Here is a 22,233-nt window from a genome sequence, read left to right as displayed (position 1 = left end):
GACACATTCCCGAAAAGGCTCCGAGCAGCTAAACGTAGTGAACAAATGCACTGAGCTGATGGACGCCACGATGGACTAATGTGATACGACTAGTGGACTTATGTTATAAAGAAGCAACCATTGTTTAGTGTAATGAATCCAAGATTGAATTTATGTGACAGTTCTCTTACATTGTTTATGTCGAGTGTAGGTCATGTCTCAAGCCATTTTATAAGCACAAGTCGAGAAAAGGCTCTCCAATTTTGTATATACATACATATATATTATATATTTTGAAACTAAATGCATTAGTTTGATTAAAAAGAAAATGAATATTTTTATGTGGATACCAGTCCCAGTAACAATCTTAATCTTCGAGTATTAAGAAAATAGAGAGAGTTAATTATATAGTTTAATGACCCTTACATGAATACTAAATTATCACTTCCTTACAAGCAAACTCTTCTGTAAGTTTCCAACAAGTGCATTTCTTGTAAGTATTACAGTATTAATCATTATAATTAATAAAAAAATAATACATTGAAAAACTCTTTACTTAATCCCCTTTCCCTCTTCCTGGTATGTAACACCGTCCAAACCGCAGTTAAGAAATAGGTTGTTCCTATGCGCTCTAAAAAGGTAAGTTGACTCCGAAAAAGCTATGCACACCATAGTCTTTCAAAAAATGTATTGAATGTAAGAATAAAAAACATTAGAGTAAAAATTATTCTAAAATGGCTGCAATGGTGCCATTTTTATTTCAATTAACCTGTGTCAATACTACAGAAAATCAGAATGTACTTACCGTTGGCTTAATTTGTGAAGTGTCTTACTTAATCCAGACCTGGGAAATCTTTAATTCAAGCACTGGGAATTAGTTATTACAGTAGAATTTTCAAGCCCTTATTTCCGCCTGATAGTGCATAGGCACTGCATCATGTAAACGCAGTGATATCTTGATCATTATTAATACATGAAGGAAAGGTGATCGGCACTTTGCTTCTGGTACCAGTTCAGGGTACACCCATACCTCGCTACACGGCCGCTCTTTATACGGCATTTTGCTATAACGGCCCTCTTCAATCAAGGCACATTTTCGATTTACGGCCTAAAATGTTTCGCTATAATGGCAAAAAAAAACTTTTTTTCAATGTCATTTTAAGCGGTGTCTAGAGGAAAGTTATACTCCCGTCGATTGAAGAAGGGCAGTTATAATGCCTCTTTACAAGGGAAAGGGATCTAGGGTGGAATGTGGGAACTACAGAGCTATCAGTCTTTTGAGTGCTGTTGGTAAAATGAATTAATGAATCCTCACAGAAAGAGTAAGAACCATAACAAAGGATAAAAAGTGGAATGCTTAGAGTGGATTTATGAATGGGAGAGGATGTACAGATTAAAAATTTGCTTTGCGCGATAAAACGAATGTTTTTTTTTAGGAAAAACCAAAAGCTTTTTTGAGCATTTGCAGAAAGCGTATGACCGAAACTATGGAAGGTATTATCTGAATATGGAGTAAAGAGTAAACTTATCAAAGGCATTTGTACGAGGATAGCACTGCATGCATTAGGGTAAGTAATTATTTTTCATCCTGGTTTAACATCTCTAAAGGTGTTAGACAGGGATGTGTAATGTCACCTTGGCTGTTGCAAATCTATACATGGATAATTGCACGAAAGAACTGAAAAGTTTAAATGATAAAGCTAGAATGAACTATTTGACTGTCTGTTGCCTTTTGTATGCTGATAATGTCATTCCTGCAGATGTTGGGTAACAAAAGTGTAATGTATGCAAGGAAAGTGATTCATTGATTAGTGTTAGCAAATCCAAAATTATGGTTTTTCGAAAGAGATGAATGTAGATAACTTACTAACTAACCATCACGCCGCTTCCCCGCAGTGGTAGGCAGAGATAATAGAACGCCACACCACTCTGTCTTTGCAAACATTCTTCGCCTCTTCCACGTTCATGCATCTCCTCATACATACCCGCCGATTGTTACGACTCCTAACCTGACCACTTTCAAGTATTTGGCAGATCTGATCGTGCCATTTTTTTCTCGGTCTTCCTCTGCATAAATATTGGTAAATGAGAAATTTTGGAACGAATGACTTCGTATATTTGGGAGGTATGTTTTTTATGAACCAGAAAGCCAGTGAGCGGGCCAGCGTTACTGAAAGAGATATACGTTCAATGTAAATGATCGGATTCAGCCATTCGCGAACGATCCCACGTCAAGTACATACGCCCCAAAAGCGTGACGGTTATTCGAAGATTATTTGTCGATTTGTGATAATCGGGTTGTCAATCATTTAGTAGTCTGTACAAGTTTGGTCCAATTTAAAAGTGGGCATTGTTATAATATCGATACTGATAGTGGTGCTATCTAAAATATTCGTAATTATGGTCATTTACAAAACGTGCCGTAATTTTTTTTTATTATCGATGACTCAACTTTTTCTTTTCGGTTAGTTTGGCACTCTTATTTGAATTTGATACCCAAAAATGAACCATTTGAATGAAAAACATGTAAAGGCATAATTGAGTAGGTTTATATTTTTACAAATGTAGGTAAATATATTTAAGTTTCGACTAAACGTATTGCGGTGCTCACCGTATTTATATAAAAAATATCATTTAATTTTTCAACTGGCAACACTTTATTTAAGAAGTGGAATCTGAGGGGTGAAGCTTGTTTTTGTATGTTTTTGTCGATTTTTACACGAAATTAGCTTAATTCCTGGTTTTAAATACGCACAAGAGGTATTTTTCAAATAACCTTTCATTAATTTAACGCGATATGTAAAATTTTATAGAAAGAATTGAAATTACGCGTAATATGGTATGGCCTCTGGCTTTTCAGGTCAAATTGACGAGCGAGGCATCGTAGGCCTTCGCTGCCATGGACTCGGATTCGGCGGGGGCCGATATCTGTCGGGTGTGCAGGTCGGAGAGCTCACCCGACAGGCCGCTGTTCCATCCGTGCATCTGCGCCGGATCGATCAAGTTCATACACCAGGAGTGTCTAGTGCAATGGATGAGGTACTCCAGGAAGGAGTTCTGCGAGCTGTGCGGCCACCGTTTCTCCTTCATGCCGATCTACTCCCCGGACATGCCTCGGCGACTGCCGCTGCGGGACGTGGCCGGAGGACTGCTCACCTCCGTGGCCACGGCCGTCAAGGACTGGTGCCACTACACGCTTGTGGCCCTCGCCTGGCTCGGCATCGTGCCGCTCACGGCGTGTCGCATCTACCGCGCGCTCTTCTCCAATAGCATCGACTCGTTCATCACGCTCCTGCTCGACATGCTGTCTATGGACAACCTGGCCAAGGACATATTCTCCGGCTGCTTGGTGGTGACGTGCACGCTGTTCGCGTTCATCGGGCTCGTGTGGCTGCGAGAGCAGATCATGCACGGCGGCGGGCCCGAGTGGCTCGAGAGGGAGAACCCGGGCCCCGCCAACGCGCTGGCAGAGGGCCGCGAGCCGCCCGCGGCCGCAGACAACAACAACCTGCCCGCGGAGCAGGCGGCCGCGCTCGAGGAGCCGCCCGCGCCCGCGGAGGTCGAGGGCGCTCGCGAGGCCGAGGAGGCCAACTGGAACCCCATGGAGTGGGACCGCGCGCCCGAGGAGCTCACGTGGGAGCGCCTGCTCGGTCTGGACGGCTCCATGGTGTTCCTGGAGCACGTGTTCTGGGTGGTGTCGCTCAACACGCTCTTCATCCTCGTGTTCGCTTTCTGCCCGTACCACATGGGCGCGGCGGGCGTGGCGGCGCTGGGGCTGGGCGAGCGCGTGCGCGCCTCGCACTTCCGCGGCCTGCTCACCACGCTGGCGGGCTACGAGGTGATCGGAGTGCTGCTGGCCGCGCTGCACGCGTTGGCGGGGCTGCTGGGCCTCAAGCGGCCGCGGCGCGCGCTCGGCCTGTGCTACGTGGTGGTGAAGGTGTCGCTGCTCTCGGTGGTGGAGATCGGCGTGCTGCCGCTGGTGTGCGGCTGGTGGCTGGACATCTGCTCGCTGGCGCTGTTCGACGCCACGCTCAAGGACCGCGAGGCCGGGCTGGCGGCGGCCCCCTGGACCTCCATGTTCATCCACTGGCTCGTGGGGATGGTGTACGTCTACTACTTCGCCTCCTTCATCCTCTTGCTGAGAGAGGTGCTGCGCCCGGGAGTTCTCTGGTTTTTGAAAAATCTCAATGATCCCGATTTCAGTCCTATTCAGGTAATATTTTACGTCAACAATTTTCTCATTATTTCCTAATTATTGATGCTTTGCCAGGCAGTAAGCTAGATTGAGGATGTACGGTGTGAAAATGTAGAATGCATTGAATGAAGAAATAGTGATATTTACTAAGTAAAACTTAAATTAAAAATGGATAGATTTTACCACAAAGTGACTGCCGAATCAATTATTGAAAATAGAATGAGGATGTTTGTTTAATGTGCAGGAAATGATCCACTTGCCCATCCTCCACCACCTCCACAGTCTGGTGGCCTCTGCGGTAATATTTGGCACAGCGGTCCTGCTCATGCTGTGGTTGCCGGCACGTCTGCTCCGCTACATGTTCCCCGGCTTCCTCCCGTATGTGGTGGCCACCCACGCCGACGCACCTGTCAACGAACTCAGTCTCGAACTCTTACTTCTACAGGTAAATTTACCCAGTATTTCAGCAGCTTAACGGGTACGCAACCTCGAGTGCCCTTTCTGGAAGCGCTTACTATTGCTGATTAATGAACAAGTCAACGCTACATCGATCCGATACGGTGCCCTGTGCGCCACCTTTCTGCTCATTTTGGTAGAAGACAATTTCTTTTCTCATTACAAATATTCCCCTCTGCTGGGAACAGCATTATTTAAATAATCTGCTCAGCCCACTTGTCTCCCAAATAGTCATCTGAAAAAATAGGTAACAAATTGGTAGTCAGGTTTTTCAATTGAATGTTGTTGCCCATATCTCTACTAAGCATATAACGCTTTTTTATTATTTCAAGCATATAATCGCAATATTTGTATATTATTGTTGTTGAGATCCATAAAGGAATAAGGGAGAAAAACTAGCTTCAATGACACAAAAGACTAGAAATTTGCGATATGATTATGTGCGACATCATTACCTCGCCAGGTGATCCTTCCCGCGCTACTGGAACAGTCCCACACTCGCACGTGGCTCAAGTGGGTGGTGCACCGCTGGTGCCGCGTGGCAGCGGGGCTGCTGGGCCTGAGCTCCTACCTGCTGGGCAGCGCCCCCGTGGTGGCAGGGCCCGAGCCGGCGCAGGTGGGCGGCGCGCCCGCGGGGCTGGGCGCCGCGCACCAGGCGCTGCTGCAGCGCGAGGGCCCCACGGGCTGGCAGCCCTACACGCGGCCCTCCGCTTTCCCCGCCCGCCTCGCCACCCTCCTCCTGTTGATGTGCTTCTCGCTCGTTATAGCCAGCTCCATTGCGCTGGTAAGTTGGATGGATGTGGAAAATACATTTTTTGTTTCCGAGTGAGCCATGCCGCCATGCCACTAAATGAGGACAATATGCACCTATACCTGACTGGTAGCTGTTTAACTTTTCCCTCAGAGCGCTCGTGCACTACACTGATTTTTGCTGTCCGGCAGTCTGGTTAGCATGAAAAAACAGATAATTGGCTTGTGCACTTGTCCCTCTTTCTCCCTCTCGATTGGTACGCGATCACGGTGCGCATGAACTTGATCACGCTAAACTGTTTTTATTTATTCGCTTTTATTTGAAAAAACCGGAATGCCGGACAGTAAAATTCCGTGTAGTGCACAAGCGCTTTTACGGTGCTAAAAACTTCCACATGCAATGGTGATTTTGTACACCATATGAGAATGTAATTTAAAAACTGAAAAAATATGAATATTCCTAAATGTTGATTTTATTGACCATAGTTGAAGTTGAATGTATCAATTTTGTAATGTTAGCTCTGGTAAGTATCTGAAACAAGAAAAAAAAATACATCGCAAGTAACCGCCATAGCTGGCGTAGCGGCACAACCACCCCGAAGGACGACTTGTGCGCTACTTAAGGCGGAAACAGTATCAAGCGCGCGTGTATGCAAAGTACGGCACACAGGCATACACTGGAAAACGATTGTGTATTTTATCCCCCGATTTTTTCACAAATTCTTTATTTCTGTCTTTGCAAATGAATAACTTTATATTATAATACGTAATTGTATTATGGCGGAATACAAAAATTCCAAGCCCGGATCTTTTATATTTTATATTAATATTATTAGTGTCGAATTGTAGTAAATACATGTCACTGAGAAGGAAAGGTTAATAGTAATGGGATTATTGATGACTTCACTTTTATTTCTGTTTGCAATGAATTTTTAACTAGATTTTTATTTTACTTAATAAATCTCATATAGATCTACATTCATCTCTTTCAAAAACCATAACATTGGATTTGTGTCAACATTCATCAACAAATCACTTTCCTCGCACACATTATTCACCTTTGTCACCAGCGCTTCTTCTCTATTATTATTATTATTATCTGTGTTTTTGAATTGCAAGGATTAGTTACCTATTTATTTGTCAAACCCAAATGCTTTTACAAAAAAAATAAACAGTATGTATTACGTACCAAATTTTAGGTGGTTCCAGTATGGTTGGGTAGACGTGTAATGGCGCTGTGGCTTCCCAAAGTATCCGAAGGAGTTCATGAACTCTATACTGCTGCTTGCGGTAAGTACTCAAGCTGCTTATGTATATATCGCTCACTCCTTTCAAGAACGTCATAAATCAAAAATCGTCAATTTGCAGTGGTGCATGTTTTCGGAATGCCCAGAAAATGTACTATATCCCAGCAAAAGAGGCATATTTTTAACTTGATATTTACCCGCTACAGGGCAGAAAGTGTTGTTTTTGCATTTTGAAGAAAAGGTATTGTTTAATTATTTTTTTAAATAAACTATATATTTTTCAAATGGAGAAAAAACCTTCAGGTCATACTTAAAGATCTGTTGCACAGTATAAAGTTCTGTAAGTGGCTTAATATTTATTTTTAATGCATTGTATTATATTTTTTAACTTTAAAAACATTCTCCTGAAAAATCAAGTTTTTTGATTTATGACGTTCTTGAAAGGAGTGAGCGATATGTCAACTAATTTTTTTATGCTGCCTCCGTAGTGTAATGGTCTGCATGCTCGACTACCATTCTGGAAGTCCCGGGTTCGATTCCCAAGGGTGGTCAAATAAATATAAGTGATTTTTTCACTCTAATATTTATTCAATATTACCCTGGACTGGTACCTGAAGCAGAGGGCTGATCACCTTTCCTTTGTGTGTTAACGATCAAGATAACACTGCATTTATATAATGCAGTGCCTTATGCGCCATTGGGGTGCGGATAAGGGTTTGAATGAAAGAAAATGATTTTTTTTATAAAATTTAATTTTATCTGCATATGTATCTTGTTCTTCTGACCCTTATCTGCATAATCTAATCTATAATACCTGCATAACGTGGCATAGGGCACCACATGTAGGGACTGACGCAATGTTAGTTTATAATAATAATAATGTTAATCATATGAATACAAGGTTCAATCCAGATTCTTGAATCTAGAAGTGGAATATATTTGATTACATTGACAGATGATATTACTGCAATATGGACAAAAATAGGATAGGAATATGTACATATGTATTATTGTTTAAGAAGAAAAATAAGAGAATAGTAGCAATGGCTTGGGCACTTGGAGCTATAATATTATAATTATCTTTTAATACCATAGACATTCATGTTTTATATGTACTTATTGTCCTTGCATAATTTTTTTTTAATTGGGTTTTACAAAATACGATTTTAATACAAAGTACAGTGACACTCCTATTTTACGATTTTTAAGGGACTGAAAAAAAATGGAAGGAAAATGTAAATGCGGGGTATTGAAAAAAAACCTGTCTAATTTTATTTATTTTTTGTGAAAAATCATGTTTAAGAGATTATTTGCATATAAAAACCTAAATGGGGCGAACGTATAAATTGAACGTTAATTTTTTTTTTTTTATAAAAATTGTAATGATGTAACAAATAAAACACAAAAAATGTAAAAACTGCAAGTAAATGATGAACGCGAATAATGTCAACAAAAAAAAGCATTACTGATCGAGTTAAAAATCAAATGAGAGGATATTTTCGAAGTAAACTGGGGGAATAAAACCTAAATGCGGGTAATAAATGTACATAAATCGGGGTTGAAATAATTACATGCAATTGGCAGGAAAATGTTATATCCGGTAAGACGTAAGATCCGGGTTTCACTGTATTTGTATGGCTGCGGTGGGGTGTTGCAGGAACATACCTGTGCTGGGTGGTGGCGCGGGCGCTGTCGCTGCTGTGCGCGTGGCTGCCCCTCGGGCGCACGCTGGTGGCGCGCCGCCTGCTGCAGTGGGGCAGCGTGGCGCTGCGCTCGGCCGTGGCCTGCGCCGCGCTGCTGGGCGCCGTCCCGCTGCTGTTCGGGCTGCTGCTGGAGCTGGTGCTGGTGGTGCCGCTGCGCGTGCCGCTGGACCAGACGCCCGTGCTCTTCGTGTGGCAAGACTGGGCGCTGGGCGTGCTGTACACCAAGATCGCCTGCGCCGTGGCCATGATGGGCCCGGAGACGCCAGTGCGTGCCGCTCTCGAGAAGGCCTATAGAGACGGCATCGTCCAAATGGATCTCAAGTAAGCTTTATTTCTTATTATGATGATTGATGTTTCAGTGTCATTTGAAATATTGACAATTTGCAAACACAGTGTAGAAATAACCTAGAAAATGGTAGTATCTATTTTAGGCATAATAGTATTTTTTAAAAATGAATTTGCACATTTTATACCACAAACCCATGATTTAACCTTATTCACTTTATTTAATATTTTGCACTCCTATTTTAAGACTGGTAAGTATTATACATATTTAGTATTCAGTGTTTCAGAATAAATTTTGGGAATGAAAAAAATAAATTAATTTTATAGAGCTATTTATACTGGCTGGGTTTAAAATAATTCCTTGGCAAATAATCCAATCTAGTCTATTTTGATAATAGATACCAGTCAGAAGATAATGATAATGAACTTGCAGATTTATCCTGTGGCAACTGGCGGCGCCCGTGATCACGTGCTTCGGGCTGGCCCTCGCCATCCCGTACGCGGCAGCGCACGGCATCGCGCCGCTGCTGGTGAGCGGGCCCGCCCTGCGCACCCTCATAGCGCGCCGCATCTACCCCTTCCTGCTGCTCACCGCACTGCTGGGGGCGCTCTTCGTGCTGCAGCTCCGCCAGTTCCGCAAGCTTTACGAGCACATCAAGAATGATAAATACCTCGTGGGGCAGAGACTCGTCAACTACGATCACCGAAGACCTCGACCTCCGGCGCCCTCACTGCCCAACTTATAAGTAATACTGTATATACCACTAGCCTAATGTACATAATATTTCAAAATTGGGGAATTAAGGTTTTCTTTTATTTATAAATAATATATGTTTATATGTATATTATCTAATAAACATTTTTTGTCTATTTCTCTGTCTTGTTATTTATGTATTCTTCTTCTTGTAACCCTTATACACACCCAATGCTGCATAGGGCACTGCATCATATCGAAGCAGCGTTATCTTGATTGTTAATTGCACGAAAACTATGTGATCAGCTCTGCGCTTCAGGTACCAGTCCAGGGTAATATTAAATAAATATGAATGTGAAAACCATCCATATTTATTCTGACCCCTTGGGAAACGAACCCGGGACCTTCAGCACGGTAGCCAAATGCGCTAACCACTACACTACCGAGGCAAACGTATTCTATTTTTTTTTTAATTTATTGGCAAAGCACCCAATTTTGGGTGATACCTGCCATACTAGTGATTTTACTTAAACAATATATTTTTTTTATAGATTTTTTTTGGGGTCACACGCTTTTGCCATACTTTTTTATATGTTTAATGATCGCACCGTTAACATTTTTGGAGTTGATTGACAATAGGTGTTAGACATTCAGCGGAAAGGACAAACCCTCCGACCGAATGTCCTGAATGAACTCGAGGTTAGGGAGTAAGGGGAAAAACGTATTCTATTTACTTATAGTAAACTAAATTAACCGGGTAACTCCGGATAATCAAGTTTACCGCATGCATTGCTTTTCCTATCCACAATTCAAGATAGCATAAAGCAGTACCAGCTTTTCGGCTTTAGGAGAGCAAGTTTAGGCGATACTTGTAGGATGGCTTGCACTGGAAGCACTCCAAATTGCTCAATATTGAAAATGTCCTGAAAACTTGAAAAAGAGTAGAGGGAATTCACCCTCTTCCAATAAGAAAGTTGAAAGAAGTCTGAAAACAGTAGTATGTACATACTAACTCTTCCCCTATGCTGATGATAATTTTACGAGACTAAAATTAAACCAAAAATATCCTCCCCCATTAGACAAAGAAAATATAATATAGAAAGATATAAATATATAAAAATAACTAAAAAGTTCAGTAAAATTTTGTGAGAATTTTTTTTTGGTTACTATGAAAGTAGACAAAAGTTTGACCTGTAAAGGTGCCCCTAAAAACTCCGCATGATGACCCCAAGACAAAGGATGGCAGTGGCTACAAGGTGAGTAAGTAATAATAAGTAAGTACATATTATTTCTATCATTCATTAAGAATTAAGAATCCTAATTTTTACACATGATCATAATCATTTCATTGCGAAAGTAACTGATAAGTATGTTCACATGTTAACTGATTTCTATTTGCCATCTCTGTTCTAGTATTACCACTGAATACTCACTAGCAGTTTGCCATCTCTTTTCTAGTATTACTACTAAATAATCACTGGCTATAAAGTACAGTTTGCAATCGGGACTCAAAATAAACGAAAATGTCAGGTGAAATTTTTATTATTAATTTTTTTTTAAGGAAAAATAAACAGCAGAAATTGTATAAAATTTTATTTAAAAAATTACAAATTGTCACATAAAATAAACTATTTTATATTTTTAAGAACACAACAATTTTTTTAAATTGAAAGAGAAATACTTGTGTTTTTATTATTTACACAAATATTTCAATTTCATACTATTTCTGTGAGTCTAAGCGGCTCATTATTAGAAATAGGTATCAAATTGTGGTAGAGTGGGTTCGAACCGAGACACTTTTAGACTTAAGAGTCTGCGACACTAACCACGGGACCACAACCCGACAATAATTTTAATGAAAAGATTTTTAGAAGTACATAGTTGACAAAATACAACTTTTTGTAAGCTTGTATTATTACTTATAAAATGAGTACATACACAACACTAGTATACGGCAAAAACTGACCAATAGGTCTATTAAAAAAAGTTAACAATTATTTTTGACAAAGAAAAACAATAAAAACAATTACGTTGTCAACCTAACTTAAATTTTTGCTTTTTTTAGCATAGGTATCAAATGTTAGTTACACTTTGCCAAACTGACATTTCTTTAATGAAAGTAGAGAGAAAGCGTAACAAATACTAATTAACAAATTCAGAATTTCTACTTATTTTTGTCAAAATTTTTTCAAAAGCTATTAAGCTCGCTTAAAATCACTGCCCGGTACATTAGTACGGATCAGGATAGGATATTGGAGGTGAAGATCAGCCTAAACTCTTTTTTATTGACTTTTAGTTAGGAGGGTAAATATTGAAGTCATTTCTAAATATGGGTACAGGTCAAAATAAAAGAGTTAACATGACTAAATATGGATGTGGATCTAAGTTTCAAAAAACTTTTAAGCCTTAAAGGACGCTTTTGTACATAAATAAAAAAAGTCCCGATGAACTGCTAATGAAGCAGTTTGTCATTGAATAAGAAAAATCTTTCAAGCACATCCTCGTTCATCTTTCGACAGCGAGCTGATAATTCGTCATTTTTAGTGTCTTCCTTGAAGGGTGTCAATATCCCATGTATTGGGATAATATATTTTTTTCTGTCAAATATTGATCAGAAATCGAAAAAAGGTAAATAGATAATCATATTAATATATTATTTGAACAATAACTTTCTTACCCTAAGAATGTATTTTTGAATGTAAGAATGTATTTTTTTACAGTAAAGCGTGCCATAACTATAATGTAATTTTAACACATAACATTAACTGGAATAAAATAAGTGACAAACTTGAGTCAACCAATAGAAAAGCACACTAGAGACAATTCACAAAATATTATGTCATGTTTTAGTATGGACATAAATTACTGTTGGAAATCTCTTTGAACATGGCGGATCATTGTCAGTTACGATATTGAAGGCACATTCAGATATAATATTTTGTATCGAGATTGAAAAATGATTGTTTTTCATGGGCTTTTTAATCAACTTTTTATCGTAAGATCAAACTTTTAATAGCAGTATTGAATACCGCCATAAATGAGGTTATATCAAAACAACATTGAATAACTTAGTCACTTCTCGCAGAATGGCAGAATAAGTTACAATTATGAAGAAAAATCATTTTTAACCCTGGTTTGTAGTTAACAAATGTGAAGTTTCACACAATTCTTGGTTTACTTGTCCTAAACACCGATGTTGAGAATTGGTTTGACAACCCGAATATCAACCGTCATGAGGTCATTAGTTTTCTGCAACATTACTTGTAAAATGGAAAATATTTCCAATATTTGCGGTGGGTCCGAGGACTTCCAATGAACTTCCGCCTTGTTTGGAATGTCGTCTGCGTTGCTTTTTACAAATGTTACTGCAACCTTTTCCGTAGAAAATTTCTGCAACAGAAAACCACAAATACAATAAAAATGAGTAATGAAGTTGTTTTCCTAAAAGTATTTACTACAGTCTTATTGAAATAATTTATATGAAGACAGGAATCAATAATTTCGGTATAGTAGTAAGGAGTATTGTCTGCAGAGTTTTTAAAAAAAAAGGAAAAGCCAGCAAAGCCTCCACTTTTAGAGGCTTGTCTGCAGGTAGGATAGTGAGGATAGGGAAGGTAAATGTGAAAAATATATCACAAACAACAAGACCAATTGAAAATAAATCTTTCTTGAATTTATTTTGCACTTGGCGGGAATTGAACCTGCGACGCCAGTTTTGCAGTCGAGCATCTACCCAACTACGCCACAGCGCAGGCGCTGACAGGGTCATCGTATTATTTTTAAAAACTTGATAATTCGAAAATAATAAGAATGGTATAGACTATAGACACTTCAAAGCTGGTGATTTTAGTATTGACGGCAAAGATCGCTCTGGAAGATTGAAAAAGTTTAAAGACGAGGAATTGGAGGGTTTACTCGATGGAGAACTCAAACACTTGAACACCGGTAGAAGCATTAAATTTTGGTGTGTCAACATTGAGTGAATGTTAAACGGCCATAGGAATGATCCAAAAGCGAGGCAATTGGTTGTCACATAACCTGAAGCCAAGAGACGTTAAAAGGCGATTTTTAACCTGCGAATTACTGCTTGCATTGCAGAACAGAAATTAGTCAAGCGTCATTATGGGAGACGAAAAATGGATAAGTTATGATAATCCTACCCCCAACAAATACCCCGCTAGACGTAGTACATCCGTCCTATCGTTGTCAACAGCTATACCGAAGAGAAATATTCTAGCTGTCAGAGTAATGCTCTGCATATAGAGTGATGAGAAGGGTGTGGTTCATTACGAACTCCTCAAACCAGGTGAATCAGGCAACAGGCGCAAGGTGATTCTTCAACAATTTACCTCACATCGCATTCGCGGTCAAAAACTACATACAGAATGTGGGTTGGGAGATTCTACTGCACCCGCGTTATTCACCAGACGTTGCGCCATTGGACTACCACTTGTTCAGATCCACGACGCATGCCTTGGAAGAGCAGCACTTCCATTTATATTCAGATACCAAGAATATGGTCGATGCCTGGATTGCCTCAAAAGAAGAGGTGTATTTTTGGTGTAGAATTCTATTCATTTTTAATTAAAGTTTTACTTAGTAAATAAGTAAAACTTTAATTAAAAATGGATAGATTTTACCACCAAGTGACTGCCGAATCAATTAATGAAATTAGAATTTTATTGTCAGAAAGATGGGAAAAAGTAGCGGCTTTTTTTTGTAACATATTTTTTATTTTGTCTGTAATTTTCATGTGAAAAAAATTGTACCGAACTTTCCAAAACATTCAATATATTGACATTTTTTCGTAAAATTGTATTATTCTCAAAGAAAAATTGGATTATGAGTGATTTTAATGTTGATTAAAAATGTCACAATGCATAGTTAGCTTTGTTTACTTACATCATAATAAATTCTTTTGACAAGTCCCATTGAAAGAATAATTACATCTAAAGAGTTTTCGAATACATCAAGTACAGCAGCTGTTTCTTGTAGAGGTGACTTGAGTGATATATATTTCATAAGGTATAACTCTGCAGACATGTCGCCAGCTCTTTTAGCAGAATATTTTTGCTTATTACAATTACTTGCTACTTTCTGTACATACTCAGGACCCCACATTGGCTTTACGGAGTAATTCAAGGATGAAGATAGTAATCTGAAAGAAACAATAATAAATAAATAAATTGAAAAAAACATTGCCGGCAATGTATCATCTATTTCAAATTAAAACCGGGAGATATAAAGATTAAGATAAACTTTCAAATCAAATCAGAACGTAATACAATATTCTGGTTTCATAGGTTTACAAAATGTAATCTAAATAAAACCAAATATGTATAATAAAAGTTAACTTTTCATTGTTGTAGTTGTAGTACAAACTAGTCACATCACAACTGAGCCGATTACTTACAACAATACATGATGATTTGAAAAGTGGGCAAAATTATCTTTTACATATTTTTTAATTTTTTTACTTAATTCATCAACATTTCCTGCACCGGGAACGATCGAGGGAACAAACGCAACAGGATGCCCACGCCGCGAATATCTTTGTGACTTGTACGAGGATATGGGCTGTTCAACGTATGAGGAGCTGAAGAGGGTGGCGCATAATAGACCGGAATGGCAAAGGAGGTGTCATTTGTTGCTGCAAACCAATCCACAAGATTAAGATCACAGAAAAGACTCTACTTTAAAAGGGATACATTCATTCCAACGCATCTTTACAAAGGTAAAAAGTCAATGCCTTTTTTTTGTGTAACGATTTGTCTTTGCTCTCAAAATACGTCACAATACGTTTCAGAAATCTCCTCTTTATTTGAGTTAAACTTTTTGCAAATGCAAACCAGAAATCGCTGAGGGCTTGATCTGGAGAGTGCGGTGGGTGGGCAAGCGATTAGAAGTATAATTTGTTCAATTTGACCACCATTTTTATCCCCTTGTGATACAGGGCATTGTCTTGGTAACAGCACTTTTTTCTTCTGCAAGTGCGGTGTTTTTTATTATTATTTTTTACATTCAATCGATCCAATAATGTCATGTAATATTTGCTATTAAAAGTTTTACCAAGATAATCGATGAACAAAATACCATATGCATCCAAAATACGGATGCCCATACTTACTAGCTGATTAGAGTTTTTGGTCGCTTTGGATAACTTTCTCTTTCTCGTCGACACTTTGATGTTTTTGTTACGGTTTGAGTAAATGCAGCACCCACTTGGAACTTACTCATGCTCAAATTTTCGTGTAAAATTGTAAACATACCACTTTTTGATATTTTTAAGGTGTCAGCTATCTCACACATTTCCACTTTACAGACTTCTAAAAGTATTTTCTGGACTTTTTTATATTTTCTGGAGCAACTACCGATTTTGGGCATCCAGATCATTCAGCATCTTCGGTGTTTGTATGATCGCGTTTAAGTTCAGCTTAACAATCAACAATAGTTGGCTGGTGCAGAGTCTCTATAATGCTTGTCTAGCTATTGTTTTACTTCAACAGTGTTTTTGTCTGTCAAAAAACAATGTTCAATCAGTACACAAAAGTCTTTAATCCATTCCTTTGAAAATTCAAAACTGGGGTGATTTATAATGCTTGCAAAATACAATAAGTTCCTTGTTTACATTGGGTTTCTTGGTATAGTGGCGGTATATATATTAAATGCTTGCGTCATCGTTTTCTTAAATAACATTTCATAATGCTAAGACTGCAATTCTTTTGTATTTTGTTTCTTTGATTATATTTACTTTAATGAATTCATCATACATCGTATCGAATTCGGTGGCGAAGGATACTGCAGACGAAGACGCGAAATGACTAGCCGGCTGACTGGTGCACCGATGTACAGAGGGCGAGAGTAGTACTAGTAACAGAAGAATTGGAATGGTCGCGTTATGAGATCTATACTCGCCGTACTGCTGATGGCGGAATAAGAACTATACTTGTATTGCTGGGGGCGGAATGAGAAGTATACCCATCGTACTATACAATGAGTATACAAGAAGTATACTGATCGTGGAATGAGGTGTATGCTCATTATACTGCTGATGGCGGAATAAGAACTATACTTGTATTGCTGGTGGCGAAATGAGATCTATACTCATCATACTGCTGGTAGCGGAAAGGGAGATCCCTTGGGAACCGTTCCTGGTGGCGGAACGGTTCTCATTCCGCCACCAGGAATACGACGAGTATACATGTCATTCTGCCACCTGAAGTATGATGAGTATAGATATACTCATCATACTTCAGGTGGCAGAATGACATGTATACTCGTCGTATTCCTGGTGGCGGAATGAGAAGTATACTCATCGTACTGCTAGTGGCGGAATGAGGTGTATGCTCATTATACTGCTGATGGCGGAATCAGATCTGTACTCGTCGTACTGCTGATGGAAGAATGAGATAGTAACATATAGGGGCTCGATCTACCACATATCGGGGCCATACCATCTTAAATCCAGAGGATGGGGTTTGTCATCAGTCATAACTAGGGCAGATATTACTTATTAGCCCATGTGAAGATCACATCAGTTCATCCTATGTTCCCATTCTTCCTGAGTCAACGCTTCCTGGAAGTTGCATTTGTCATCTGGCATGTGTTGTGCTGTCGTTAAGTGTTATTTGATATTTATTTATTTATTTATTGAACGGCTAATGCCTTTAACATAATACATATATACAGTATATAATATAAAAATACATTAATGAATACACTAATAGAGAAACAAAAAGTCTTAAACATAAAACAATAATAAAATAACAAATAGTAAGCACTGGTAAATACACGTCTCCTTCATACACTATCAGCGAGCAGTGAGAGAGTGAAACACAATGTTTAAATTTATCCATTATAACATGGAGAAGAAATGCTGAGAAAGTACAGACTTCAAGGTGGATAGCAATATATTAAATAAATCTATACTTTCAAAAGCATTGGCTAACATGCGAAGCCGCAGAATCGGAGAGAACATGGCATAGTTTGCATTATGTAAAAATACTGCGAATATAGATGTTTGCCTAGTACCTCTTCGACGCGTGCTAAGCTTTATTTGATTTAGGAGATCAGGGCTGTCCAAAATTTGTTGGGAATTTTATATAATTGGACCAAATCAGTAATTACCCTTCTATCACTAAGATTTATTAATTTTAACCGCTTCATTATGTAATTATAATCTAACTCAACAATGGGTATATTTATTTATTGATTTGGCGTTTAATTTGTAGAACTCCATTTTAATTTATGTATTAATTTTAAATCAAACACAGATTTTTTGAGTCTACTAAGTTGTATTTTATTAACAAAAACACATAAAAAATTATATTGTGACAATTGTTTCGCCTTGTTAGGGCATTATCAAACGAATGTGAAGATCATTACATGGCCATGTCAATAAATTCTTCCTTTCCCAGAAAATAAATATAAGGGTACATACCTACATCCCCCATTAGCTACTGTTGTCTCCCATAAATTATTGCTGCACGTGTTAAAACTGTCACTTAGAATTGTATAGCTACATAAGGACCGTAGTCCATTTGATCTTCACATTCGTTTGATAATGCCCTAACAAGGCGAAACAATTGTCACAATATAATTTATGTGTTTTTGTTAATAAAATACAACTTAGTAGACTCAAAAAATCTGTGTTTGATTTAAAATTAATACATAAATGGGTATATTTAGTTTAAAATTAATGTATCTAAGGAACTTGTGTTGTACTCTCTCTACGCTGTCAGCGTGTATAGCATAATGAGGAGACCAGACTGTGGAGCCGTATTCCAAATGACTTTTAACTAAGGAAACATACAGGGACTTCAATGCATCAATAGATTTAAAATCCCTTGTTGCCCTAATCACTAAACCAACAGTTTTAGAAGCTTTGTTTACCATTTCATTGATATGCAGGTTGCCTGACCCTGCAGGTCTGACAACACTGTTGTCTTATATGTCACCAGAGACTTATTAGAGTAGCAAAACTTAATGTAGTAAAAATCAGTAACAAAGAATACTCGATAACGGTTAACAATACTTTTGGGAAGATATAAATCAATGACAAAGATAAAAACAGAAAAAGATAAAAGGTAACAGAATTTTGTCTAGCCTCCTACCAGTCTGATGGTGCAAGTAATGACGAAACTAGTCAGATATTATAAAAGTTAAAAAAAGCTATAAAGATGTTAATTTATATTTGATGTAGTTCAATCAGTGAGTTCATCCTAGAAAATTTACCAATAGTATATACAACATCACACCCTTCATAATAGAATACATCATTTTAAAAAATAGATAAGAAAAATAAAGCAGGAGTTTTAAAATATACCTGTGCACAATTATATCCGCATATCTTCTAATTGGACTTGTGAAATGGGTGTAGACTGGAATGTTTAGTGAATAATGACGAATGTCCTTATCTTCATATCCATTTGCACAAAAATAGAGCGCCCTTGACAATGTTTTAATGAGATGCTGATGCAAAACAGTGGCTCTGGCTTTACTGAGTGCATCATCTCCTGAAAAGGCAGTAATAGAATTTTGCAGCTGACCAGCTGAAGAAATATCGAGATTAATGCCAATTTTTGTGAAATTTTCAGCCACAGTTTCAATGGTATTCTTGGGTGGCGGATGTAACCTCAAGAAGGCGAGATGAGGATAGTCCCGGTATATACGCTCTGCCACGGTACAATTGGCGAGTAACATAAACTCTTCAATTAGGCTGTGGCTTTCGTTATGTTCTTCGATCTTGAAGCCAATCGGGAAACCGTCGGATGGATTCAGTTTGAACATAAGTTTAGGTGTATCGATACGAAGAGCTCCTCCTTTGAATCGTTTCGATCGTAAAATTACAGACAACCGGAACATTATGTTAATAATGTTTTTTAAATCTTCCAAAGCCCACGGTCCCAATATACTAGGGAAATCATCTTTATTCAACTCTTTGTCGGGGTTTTTTAAAATGTCTTGCGCATGATCGTACGCCAATTGGCAGCAAGAATTAATGATACTTCTAGTAAAACGATGATTGACAATTTCTCCCTCTTTGGATATTTCCCAAACTACCGAGAAAGTCAGCTTGTCACAGCCCGGTAGGAGAGAACAATGAAAACACAAGTCTCTCGGTAACATATGGTGCGTACTATCAACTAAATAAACAGTGGTGGCTTTTTGTGCCACTTGGCTGTCGAGTTCATTGTCTTCTTTCAGATAATAGCTAACATCTGAAATATGAACTCCAATTTCATAGTTTCCATTGTCCAAAACTTTGCATGAAACTGCATCATCCAGATCCCTGGCTGTAAGTGGGTCTATTGTAAAAACACAGCACTTCCGAAAATCTTCTCTATACTTAAATTCTTCTTCCGGGATAGAGAAATCCGCATTCGGGTACAAATGTTTGAATTCAGATCCGATAGGTGAAATGTCTAAATCGTTTTCTAGTAATATTGCCCTCGTTTGAGATTTCAGATCCTGGGATTGTCCGACATTAGCAAGTAACGTTCCCAGAGTATATTTAGTGTTCAAAAAGTTCATGATTTTTGCGAAGAACAAGGTGTTTGCGTAATATCTATGATCTTTTTCAAACATCGGAGGACAGTCGAGCAAAGGAATACTCATAATAGGAATCCTTTTATCTCTAGGATGAAATAAAGCCTCAGTTTTTGTTTTTGGATTTAATTTCAAGTTTCCGATGCACGTTTGAGAATGAACACGGTGCTTTATAAAAACTACCTTTCCTGATGCCTTGTCGCTGGAGTCTGTAAACTCAACAACTACAATATCATCTTCTAATGCTCGATTCCTGTCTTTTAACCCATTGATTAAGATATCTTTTTTATATTTATCAGGATTACTTACATAAGCTTGTAAATTAAATTTTGGATTAATTCTCAATGATCCTTCAAACATGGTTTTGTTCTGAAGCCCTATTAAAATTTCTTCTTCAGACAAATATTTTTCAAAGTTTTCAAAATCATTTTTTGTAGATTCAGGGTTTTTCGAGTTTGTGTTAGCGGGAGACGAATTATTCTTTTTGTCAATGGCCTTTTTCTCACTTTTGTTTTTCTTCTTAAGACTACGTTTAGCTGGTTTTTTCTCCTTCGCGTCATGAGAATTGCCACTACCATTTTCATCTTGGATGTTGAGTTCACATGCACTCGGAAATTTATATGGATCGACAGAGGTATCTGTGTTTGTCTCGCTAATTTTTACTGCATTCATCTTAAAGTACATGGCCTGAAGATGTAATATGTCAGAGATATCAGAAATGTCACCTTCTGTATTTGTGTTCCGGCCACTTTTATTAGGAACGGTAGAGACCTTGTTTGTGGAATCCTTCTTTTTACGTTGCCTGTGTCTTATTTTTTTTTTGATGGAACCCGATTTTTCACCACCAGGGGAAGAATCATCTTTCATTTCAGCTGGGGTTGGAGTTTAATAACCTAGCGGTAAAATAGTAACATTATTAAAATTATTTTGATCGCGAATATTTGGTTCGAGTAAAGAATTATCACGTTTTGACGAAAACATAAATAAATTCAAACTGTGCAATTCTTACAATATAAAAGCAAAGTAGAATATAAATATATTTGTTTCACCTTTGACTTTAAAATTTCAAATGAACAGATAATTATTGCTTACGACGTATACAAGTAGCAAAAAGGTGTGAAAATAATAAAAATTCAACAACTAAAAATTTTATATAACATTTGAACATTAATAAAAAACACATTCGCAAGTGATATTCTGAAACAAAACACGAGATCACAGACTAATTCACGAAATGCAGCATGTCAAAAGTGACCAGAGACAATTACGAAAAATAATGATTGGTAAAAACAGGAAGTAGGCTAACTAATGATGGTCTTACTTACCAGATAAGTTTATCGAAATAGGTATCTACTTCTATAAATATTCTGAAAAAAATCATTGAATATGAATGTTAGACTTTCCATCATTTGTTTTTGATGAAATCTCCGAAATTTAGGATATTCATATCACTCGCCCAACCGAAGATACCAATCTCGAGGCTCTTTTTAATATTAAAAGCGAAAAAGAAAAGAACTGGGGTAAAGGACGATCCTCAGTCATGAGAGATATGACTGACACTACATTACCACCCCCATAGATTTTCATTGCCGATTTCGGTAGAAATTACCTACATAAGTTAAAATATTTCCTACTATGAATTTATATGAATATTTTATACAAATAAAAACATGAACAATTAGGAAAATTATTTATTTTTCATGATTTACAGTAATATAATGCTAGAATTATTAATTAAAATAAAGAATTCTAAGCATAATGCACACTTAGGTTTTAATATTATATTTAATACTTGCATAACATTTCTGGAAAAATAATATAAAGAATAACAAAAACAAAAATAAAATAAATGACACCAAGGTAAAATAAAAAGCATTTGCTAGATGTTAGAATTTGGTACTAGTAAGGGGTGGTACACACTTCTTGGACTAAAAGATGCATAAACGTCTCCATTTTCACAGAACAATCAGTAACCAGAAGATTCCACGGCACGCAGAAATAATATTCTTTCCTATTTCAAGGATGTTGTCAGAAAGAATGAGAAGTTTCAAGAAGCTGGTCATAATGGGGAAGGTAAGGGTAAGCTTACAAGAGGACGGTCTTCTACAATAGGGACCGAAAAAAAGTTAAAGCTGCCCTTAATTTCACCCACGACCTGGAAAAATGGAGGCAAATATCATTTATCTATTGTCTGACATCCCAGGAGATCGCAGCGCAAGGCGTAGAGCAATATGATAAAGAAGAAGCGGAATAAAGGCACACAGTAAAACTTTGATTCACAAACATCCATCAGTTTTAAGTCATTTGATCTTATATAAATTTAACTTAATCAATATGGATATATAAAAACAGATTACTGTTTGAGATTAAAGTTTT

General features: G+C 37.9%; 2 protein-coding genes across 4 annotated transcripts; one reads left to right on the top strand and one right to left on the bottom strand.

The window, feature by feature from the left end:
• The first annotated feature begins 2,638 nt into the window (after positions 1–2,638).
• Positions 2,639–9,487, top strand: LOC148313464 (E3 ubiquitin-protein ligase MARCHF6). 2 transcript variants are annotated; one of them, XM_088262290.1, is made up of 7 exons: positions 2,639–2,739; positions 2,840–4,192; positions 4,419–4,619; positions 5,094–5,414; positions 6,580–6,670; positions 8,285–8,651; positions 9,049–9,487. In XM_088262290.1, exons 2-7 carry the CDS (start codon positions 2,879–2,881, stop codon positions 9,359–9,361), a joined length of 2,607 nt encoding a protein of 868 aa, XP_088118416.1. In that variant the 5' UTR covers positions 2,639–2,739; positions 2,840–2,878; the 3' UTR covers positions 9,362–9,487. The 2 variants fall into 2 exon arrangements, with proteins under 2 accessions (XP_088118416.1, XP_088118427.1); XM_088262301.1 differs by having other exon boundaries at positions 2,639–4,192.
• A 1,400-nt stretch (positions 9,488–10,887) lies between these two features.
• Positions 10,888–21,107, bottom strand: LOC148313463 (DIS3-like exonuclease 2). 2 transcript variants are annotated; one of them, XM_088262270.1, is made up of 4 exons: positions 20,907–21,107; positions 18,635–20,750; positions 14,212–14,467; positions 10,888–12,699 (listed from the first exon to the last, which is right to left on the bottom strand). In XM_088262270.1, the coding sequence occupies exons 2-4, from the start codon at positions 20,722–20,724 to the stop codon at positions 12,493–12,495; spliced, it is 2,553 nt and encodes an 850-aa protein (XP_088118396.1). In that variant the 5' UTR covers positions 20,725–20,750; positions 20,907–21,107; the 3' UTR covers positions 10,888–12,492. The 2 variants fall into 2 exon arrangements, with proteins under 2 accessions (XP_088118396.1, XP_088118404.1); XM_088262278.1 differs by having other exon boundaries at positions 20,950–21,098.
• Positions 21,108–22,233: the final 1,126 nt, after the last annotated feature.

Source organism: Brachycentrus maculatus, unplaced genomic scaffold, assembly GCF_059751285.1.
Source record: "Brachycentrus maculatus isolate JH-2025_06_01 unplaced genomic scaffold, ASM5975128v1 h1tg000011l, whole genome shotgun sequence".
Classification (NCBI taxonomy): domain Eukaryota; kingdom Metazoa; phylum Arthropoda; class Insecta; order Trichoptera; family Brachycentridae; genus Brachycentrus; species Brachycentrus maculatus.
The sequence above is the reverse complement of the archived record's forward strand: the minus strand, read 5'-3'. Positions and strand labels throughout refer to the sequence as shown.